A 9414-nucleotide genomic window follows, 5' to 3' on the forward strand; every position below is an offset into this window, starting at 1 on the left:
CTTAGGCAGGTGCAAGGGACCATGGTTCCATCCCCAGCACCACATACCACACCAGCCCCGCCCTCAGGGGGCTGAGCTGTTAAAAAATAAACATATATATACACAAAACTATAGATGATAGCATGCTTTCAGACTCTTAGAAAGGGAAAAATATTGAATAAAACAGATAATTTTGCCAGGAATGATGGTGCATCACTATAAACCCAATACTCAGGAGGCTGAGTTTAAGACCAGCCTGAACTACTACTCCTCGTCATATTTCTAGGATTTAAAGTGAAACTAGTAGTAGATTTTCATGTCATTATTTTGTGTTCTTCTTGACTTCTCTTGTATCCAGGCTGTACCAACTGTCCAAAGCTGGGAAGCTCTGTGTTCCCGCCATGAATGTCAATGACTCAGTCACCAAACAGAAATTTGACAACCTCTACTGTTGCCGTGAATCAATTCTTGATGGGTAATACTTATTATCTTTGAGATGAACTTGACTTTTGAGTTGTTAAGGTTCTGATGTTTTTATTTTTTGGTTATTCATAGAAATTATTCATATGGCACCTCTGGCTCTATTACTACATCATACTCAATATTTTATAACTCAGAGCTACTTTGCCATCACTTTGTGTGTGTGTGTGTGTGTGTGTGTGTGTGTGTGTGTGTGTGTGTTTAGGGAAGGGTCTACAGGGTGTTCAGGGTCTCACTACTAGATCAGACTCGTAGTGATCTGCCTATTTACAACCTCCCAAGAGATAGGATTACAAGCACATACCACCATGCTCAGTCTCAATTGCCATCTCAGCACACCCCGGAGGGGTGGGGCTGGCATGGCAAGCCCAGGGATCGAACTCCTGGCCCCTATGCCTGCTTGCAAGTTCTTTAATCCACTGAGCTATTTGGCCAGCCCTTGCCATCACTATTTTAAGTGAATCTATTTCATTTAAGAAATGAGACTAGCTCCTATGTATTGACAGGGCAGAGTTCTTATTTTGTGACCACCAGGCCTATAAGTCATTAACTAAAGTCAGAATTAATAAGCAAATATCTTCTAGTTTAAAAAAAGGTTCCTAGTGATCCTGTTTCAGGTCTTTGTGGCTTATCCTCCAACTGCATATAATTCTAACTATCATATAATTCTCTGGTCACCTGGAAACTTGTGGTGAGCAGAATCAATTCACAAGGCATTTCTGGTTATTCATATCTGTAAGACAAGCTTATAATCCACTGAGTTATATATATGGATTATACCGTATATATCCAGTATTTGGATATATACCAAATACTGTGTTTTGCTAATGTTGAGTTTCTATTTTTCTAATGTTTAGTTTCTGTTTCCATACATGTGTTTTGACATTCTTTCATTATTGCTAGGAAAACTACATGTATTAGTCAGCTTTCAGTTATTGTAACAAATATGTAAAATACCTTATAAAAAGAAAAGGCTTATTTTAGTTTACAGTTTCACAGGTTTAAATCCACAGCAAGTTGGACCCATTGATTTTGGGCCTGTACCACATCATGCCAGAAAATGTATAATAGAGTAAAGCTGCTCACCTTGTGGCCAAGACTGGGAAGAAGAGGAAAAGGAAGGAGCTAGGGTCCCACTGAACCCTTCAAAGATATGCCCTCAGTGACAGGAAGATTACCCACTAGTTCATGCAAATGAATAGAATCCCACTCAGTCAGAATTTTATCAGAGTCAGAAATGTATGAAAAAGGGCTGAGGTAAGTGCCTGCTTAGGCAAGCACAGGGACTGGGTTCAATCCCAAACACCACATGCTGTGCTAGTCCTACCCCCAGGCATCCTGAGGTGGCCGCTGAGACTGGGCATGGTGGCACACACTTGTAATCCTGGCGCTGGCGCTGGGGAGGCTGAAAACAGAGAATCACGTCTGAGCTGCATAATGAGACCCTGTACCAAATACGAGAGAGAGAGAGAGAGAGAGAGAGAGAGAGAGAGAGAAAAGAGAAAAGAAAGAAGGAAGGAAGGAAGGAAACAAAGACAGAAGCAGTTGAACCAGAGTTAAGGTTAGATTTCACAGTGAAAAAAATAGGAAAATATCAACTATTACTGAAACTTGTGAGTCATAAGAACTTATATATACCTTCAGATGATGAGAAAATTTTCCAGTTGGTTCAACTCCTTTTAGAGGAGAGGGAAGATGAAAGGAGGGTTAAACTGTACTCAAGGCAGAGAGGACAGTTGGGCTAATAGAGCATCTGTTTGAGGAAGGTATTGGTGATGGCCTTTCTGTACTTGGCTGCTCGCACAGGACCACCGTAAACAAGGAAACCCCACTGCCTCCTAGGGGACACTTCTGGAATTGGGCTGTGGTGCCACATGCAATGCAAGTTCAGCCTTCTGGAGACTGGAGTTCCTTTTGACAGAGAGAGGGTAGCCTTGGAGCTGCAAGAGAGCCCAGGCAGAATTTCCAATTTATGACTTAGACTGTTACAGGAACTCTTCTACATTAGGGTCCTAGAACTAGAAGATTTAGTAAGAAGTTGGAGAATTGACTAGGCTATTATTCAGTACAGGTCAGTTTATTGCTCTAAGGCCCCCCCAAATTCATCCTTGGCTGAGGTCTTTTCTATCCTTTATCATTTCACTTTGAGACAGATGTGGGCCCCTAAGATCACAAGGAAACCTGCCTAAGTAGAATCCATATATGTCTGTCCCCTAACTATTGTTTGTAGAAGCAGTGTTGATCATGTTTCCATTCTACCTCAGCCATTAGTAATCCCAGAAAGAAAGTGTCTTCCTTTCTAAAGGAAACAAAACAAATTAGAGACTCAATCTAACCTCAGGGCAAAACAAGAGATTTTTTTTTTCCTGATTTAATGGTGTTTTTCCTCCTAGACTTAAAAGGACAACAGACATGATGTTTGGTGGAAAGCAAGTGGTGGTCTGTGGCTATGGAGAGGTAAAATTTACCTTTAACTTACTAGGTATTTAAATGTGTTTTGCTGACATACTCTAGAATTTTTCATACACAGAGACATAAGAGTATATTTACTTGAGAAAAATTACTTTAGAGGCCCTCTGGTTAAAGTACAATTCTTGTTTTTCTTCTCATTCTTGCCATTATTTTCCTGAGTTGATTATCTGACTTGTTCCATCACTATTTGTGATGTTCTTTTGGCTTATGTTTTGATTATAAATCGTGAGTGTGGGTGTTCTTGTGCACATGAATGTGCTAAGTAGGGGCTAAGGGTTTGTTTATGAACTACATTGTTTTCTTATTTTTCCCCAAGCGTGAATCTGTTCAGTGAAATTCTTTTTGGGGGCGAAAAGAAAGATACACTTTACCAGAAGCTTTGAGAACGGTCTTCTCACTGATTTTCCTTCTATATATTCTCTCTCTTCTCCAGGTGGGGAAGGGATGCTGTGCTGCTCTGAAAGCCATGGGATCCATTGTATATGTAACTGAAATTGACCCCATCTGTGCCCTGCAAGCGTGGTAAGTGTGCAGACCTGCTCCCTCCTCTATACTGTCATCTGACATGCCTCCAGAGGAAACCCGGGGTATGTCACGTCTCATGTTATAGAGGCCCAGATCCTGACATAGGCTGCTGCAACTATAAGCATCTCTCTCTTAAAGGTCAAGAAACTTTGATCTGATAGAAAATAAAATTTAGAATTCCTATGGAAATATAACAGGAGATGCTTTATGCCAGAGAACAGAGCCTCTTCCTCCATATGTAATCCCCATGCTTTACAGAACAGTGATCGTAACAATGTGGGGGCTGAGCATGGAGCTCAGTGGCGTATTGTAGAGCACGTGCCTAGCTCACCAAAGGCCCGTGGTTCTATCCCCAGCACCAAGGAGAAAAAGGGAGAGGTGCTGGTATCAGACACTTTCTGATGTGATATGTAGAAAAGAGCTCATTTGTGATATTCCTTCTCAAAATGTATGACTTGAATCTAATCATGAAGAAATATCCGACAAACTCATTTTAAGGATAAAATGTGCTAACTTGGGTTAAGGGTATGTGGGAATTTATTTGTACTACTCTTACAATACTTGTTTCAAGTGACTCCAAAATTAAAAGCTTTTTTTGAAGAATAGTTTCTTTCTTACATTTAATATGTAGATAATCATACCTACCTCATAGGATTATAAAACTTCACCAAAATAATTATTTCTTTTTCATGAGCAGAATATATTTATTGAGGGAAAGAAAGCTCCTGTCCGAGAGAGGGACAGAAGTGAGGCCCAAGCGGGTTGTCCCTGGGAAACAAAGGAATTATTATATTATCATAAATTAGATAACAAATAACTAATAAGGTATAAGAGCTGTTGTCACAAAATAGATGTTCACTAAATAATAGCTATTATTAATATTATCTCTTGCCATCCTCAGCAGGATGGAAATGTCACTATCCCCAAAAATCTGCAGGTCCAGGTGTCCATAATCTATATACCTCATACTGTCTTTATCACTAACCCTCCAGAAGGATGTCCCCAGGATAATATAGGTATATGTATTGATTACTTTTCTTTCATTGCTGAGACAAAATACCCATCACCCAAATTAAAGAGGAATAGGTTTATTTTTCTTGTACTGGGAATCAAGCGTAGGACCTTGTGCTTACCAAGCAGGCACTGTGCCCCTAAGCTTTATCCCCAGCCTAGGAAAGGTTAATTTAATTCACAGTTTGTGAAGGTTTCAGTCTGTAATTAGCTGGCTCCAAAGCAGGGTGGTATGGCACAGGGGCAATAGTTCAAGGTGACAGAAGACAGCAAAACAAACAAAAACAATAAGTGGGGAGAACAAGCCTCTTTTCCTCCCTGTATGCAGGCTGTCCACCCTTGGGTGGGTGCAGCATTCACACCATCTCCATGCCCTCCTCCCCTGTACCCTCCTCTTGCACAGGATGAGGATGTTAACAAAGTGAGGACCCTGGCTCCCTGCTGAGTCACTTAGTGAAGCTTCTAGATTTCTCAAATTGACAGTGTATCACCCATTACAGCATAAAATGATTCAATTTAGCCCTGCCGTACCACTCTTCATATTTCCTAGCTGTAAACCCACAGATTTCCTCAGCAGAGTTGTTGATTTTCTGTAAGGCAGAGTTCTAGTCTTTGAGGAGAACCATTACTATTCTTGTACTCTCAGGATCATTATAGAAGCCTGAACATGATCCTGATTGCATATAATTCATATCATCTACCTATTGTGTACTGTGCTATGTGCTGAGGATGATTGAGGTGCAGATAAATGAGATAAGGCCCTGCTTTTAGAAGAACACAGATAAATAACCACTGTTCAGTGTAGTAAGTGCTGTAATGAAAGCAGATGGAACAGGCTTTAATGCAAGACCAAAGCAGGGTGGGGCACCTATGAGTTGGAGGCAGGATTGCCTCAACTGCAAGGCCAGCCCAGGCTACATAGCAAGACCCTGTCTACACAAGCATGCATACACACACACATACACACACACACACACACACACACACACACACACACACACACAAATTGAAGGATAGGGAAGAACAGAGGGAGAGAGAAAACTGAAAACTGATAAATTTGTATTTTCTTAGTTTAGAAGGCTATGCTGGATGCAGGGAACAAGTACATAGTATCCAAGGAAAATAGCACAGCATATTTAAGAAGCTATAAGTATTTGTGTATAGCTAGAAGATATATCTATATTAGTATTGATATCTCATCCTGAAAAAAGGCAGTCCCATTGAAGTATTTTAAGGAAGTGACATGTTTTTTGGGGGGAGCAGGTGGGGAGATTTGAGACAGGATCTCAATATATAGTTCTGATTAGGCTTGAACTCCCTGTATAGCCCAGGCACTTATCAATCCTCCTGCCTCAGCCTCCTGAGAGCTAGAATTACAGTCATATGCCACTATACTCAGCTAGGAAATGACATGTTCTAGTTGCATTTAAGAAAATCACCCTGCAATATGATTTTAAGAAACATAAACCTAGAGGCAATGAGATTAGGCCAGAGGTTACTGCTGTAATCTAGACAAGAAATCATAAGGCCTGACTTAAGCATAGCATGTATGGAGAGAGGACAGATTCAAGAGTTTTTGTTTGTTTTTTTGTTTTTGTGGTACCAGGGATTGAACTCAGGATCCTGTGCTTGCCAGGCAAGTGTTTATTCTACTGTGCTATCTCACTGGCCCTTCAAGAGTTTTAAGAAATTAAGAAAATAGCATCAGTCAGAGATATAGTTCAGTGGCATAAGTGTTTACCTGGCAAGCACAAGGTCCCAAGTTTAATCACTGTACAAAAAAAAAAAAAATAGTATCAACCAGATTTGGTGACAACTTTAATTATGGAGAGCAGTAGGTTTATGACATTCTAGTTTATTTGGCTCAAGCAGTTGGGTGAACAGTGACGTACTGATCAAGACAGAAAATAAAGAAAAAGAAATAGATGGGTGTATTGAAGATTATGAGTTTATTTTCCAGTACAGTAAAGATCCTTCTCAGACATGTGAGAGGAGCTATTCAGTAGATAATTTGATCCTTGTCTGTGAAGCTTCGGACAGACTGAAATTCAAGGTACAAATGTGCAAATCAGATAGCTGTAAGTACTCATTTGCAGTGAAGGGCAAGGTATAAGAGTATTGAAAAAACAGGATTCTAGGGTGGAACCCTACAGAGTACCAACATTTAAAGGTTGACTGAAATTGGAAAGAGATAATTAGAAATTTTAAAAAAAAAGAAACAAAAACATGGACTCCAAGACTTATGATAACATTTACTGTGGCAGAAGAAGTCGAGTGGAATAAAAGAGTAAGAAATTTTTGTTTGTTTGCATTCAGGAGATCATTGATGATCTATTTCAGTAGGGTTGTAGATTCAGTGGCTAAGTGACACTTTGTAGAAATTTAGTTGGGAATCTCATGGTAAACCCTGGTTCCCTATTATAGTAAGAAATAAATTCCAGTGCTATGAAGGAACCTTTTATTTTTCTTCCTTGTAAACTAAGGAAATGATTGGGATTTTTCACTAATAGAAATAGTCCAGCTATCTCAAGTGATGTTATGGGTACCAAGGGAAGTTGATAATAGCATTTGAGATTCTGTACCAAAAAGGCTCCCAGATGTAATTTATGTTCATTGATAATGCTTTATTTTTACAGCATGGATGGATTTCGACTGGTGAAATTAAATGAGGTCATCCGACAAGTGGACATTGTTATTACCTGTACAGGTATGGTTTAACATTTTGAGTAGCATGGCACTTGGAAGCACTTTCCATGGAGTACTTGAAAGATGACTGGAAATGTTCTGAACATGGGTACACTATAGTTTTATTTATCAATTTATTTTTGGAATCGGGAATTGAACTCAGGACCTCATGCTTGCCAGACAGGCGCCATGCTCCTGAGCTATATCCCTGGCCCAAGGCCACACTCTGAAAGCCAGAGAGTGGTCCATGAGACCAATTGGCCTTGTTGCATTCTTCCTACCTCTTTTGAAGTCCAACTAAGGATACCAAAGGTACCATTAGATCATACTTATAGAAACATTTCTCTCCGTCTTTTATTATCATCATATCTCTGTCCATCCTCAACCACCTAGGAAATAGTTAGATGATAAGATTAATTTGTAGGGGTTTATTTGTGAAACCAGATTTTAAATTTATACATTTGAATTTTTTTTTTAAAGCTGACAGTTGTTCCCAGGTTCTCAAGCATGCTAAACATGCACTCTAAGACTGAGCTACACCTCTAGGCCCCTTGATTCTTTACCTTCAAAAGTAAAGTATATTTCTCTCTAATTCCTATAATTAAGGCAAGGCTAAAGCAAAATTCTTCACAGTAGAGAAAGTAAAAGAGCTTATTGTACTAATTCCCAAATTAATATAATAGGTCAATTAATACAATAGATCTTAAATTTTAAAGAAGAATATAGATGGCTAATTTTCTTTTATAATTCTATTTTAGAGGGGGAACATTAGAATATTTTAAGAATAAAAATACACCAATAGCCTCAAGGAGACTTGAGAGCAGGGATGAGGAAAGACCTTAAAAAACTGATCTTGGGGCTGGGGAGATAACTCAATAGAATAAGAGCCTGCCGGCAAGCACAAGACCCTGAGTTCAATCCCCGGTACTGGAAAAAAAAAAAACAACTGTTCTTATGCAGGGTGTGGTGGGAATCTGAGACATTAGGATTGTAAGTTTGAGCCTGGCCTGGGCACTTTAATAGAACCCTATCTCAAAATAAAAAATGGAGCTGTGTGTGGTGGTGAATACCTATAATTCCAACATTCTGGGAGGATGAGGTAGGGTGATCACAAATTCAAGCCCAGCCAGTTCAACTTAGTAAGACCCTGTCTCAAAATAAAAAGGACTGGGGATGCAACCTAGAATGAAGGTCCTGGGTTTAATCCTTGGTGCTTAAAAAAAGAAGCTGTTTTGCTTCACATTAATTGTAAATTCTCTAGATTTTTTTTTTAACAGATTAATTAAGATGTAGTTCCTGTACCGTATTTCACCCATTTAAAGTGTAGAATTGAAGTTGGGGGTGTAGCTTAGAGGACTAGGGATCAATCTCTTGCATCAAAATAAGTAAAATGTACAATTCTGTTTTCTAGTAAATTCGTAGGGTTGTACAATAATCACCATAACCTATTAATATAATTTGCTTAAAATTAAAGCATACAGTTCAGTAGTTTTCAGTAAAGTTGTACATCACATTACCTAATTCCAGAACGTTTTCATCATCCCAAAAGAGAAACATCATATCATAAACAACCACTCTTATTCTATCCCTCATCTAGTCCTAGGCTAGCATTTTGCCCATTTTGAGTTTTGGGGTTTGTTTTTTGTTTGTTTTTGTGGTGGGGGGTTTGTTTTGAGACAGGGTTTCACTGTGCAGTGCAGGCTGATCTCAAGTTTATCATGTAGCCCATGCTGGTTTTGAATTCAGTGATTCTCTTGCCTCATCCCAGTACTGCACTACTATGCCTGGCAAGTGTTGCTGATTCTGGACATTTCACATAAATGGGACCAAAGTCATCCCTGTGATAATGTATATCAGTACTTCATTCATGTTTATTGCTAAGTAATATTCCATGGCATGGATCTACCACATTTTACTTCTCTATTAATCATTTGTTGGACATTTGCATTTTACTTTGGGCTGTCATGAATGATGTTACTATGGGGCTGAGGGTGTAGCTCAGTGATAGAATATTTGCCTAACATGCACAAGGCCCTAGGTTCAACCCCCAATACCACCATATATATACGAGACATTACCAACTTTTTTCAACCCTGGTGATCAGTGCAGCAGATATCACAGCCAGATCAACCTCACATCCACCAAACTTTTTTTTTTTTTTTTTTTTCGGAACTAGGGATTGAACTCAGGCTCTTGCACTTGCCAGGGAAGCGCTTATTCCACTGAGCCATCTCCCTGGCCACAACCAAACTATTTTTTAAA

The 9414-nt window shown here is 39.3% G+C and overlaps 1 protein-coding gene across 1 annotated transcript in view; it reads left to right on the top strand.

Annotated features, from left to right (window-relative positions):
* Ahcyl2 (adenosylhomocysteinase like 2) overlaps positions 1 to 9414 on the top strand; it is a 230070-nt gene that overhangs the window by 200845 nt on the left and 19811 nt on the right. Inside the window, exons 8-11 of the mRNA XM_004642772.2 lie at positions 338 to 454; positions 2853 to 2916; positions 3365 to 3453; positions 7104 to 7174. Of these exons, the coding sequence (XP_004642829.1) occupies positions 338 to 454; positions 2853 to 2916; positions 3365 to 3453; positions 7104 to 7174 (341 nt within the window). The remainder of the gene's footprint in view (positions 1 to 337; positions 455 to 2852; positions 2917 to 3364; positions 3454 to 7103; positions 7175 to 9414) is intronic.

This window comes from Octodon degus, unplaced genomic scaffold (assembly GCF_000260255.1).
Source record: "Octodon degus isolate 3935 unplaced genomic scaffold, OctDeg1.0 scaffold00160, whole genome shotgun sequence".
Lineage (NCBI taxonomy): Eukaryota > Metazoa > Chordata > Mammalia > Rodentia > Octodontidae > Octodon > Octodon degus.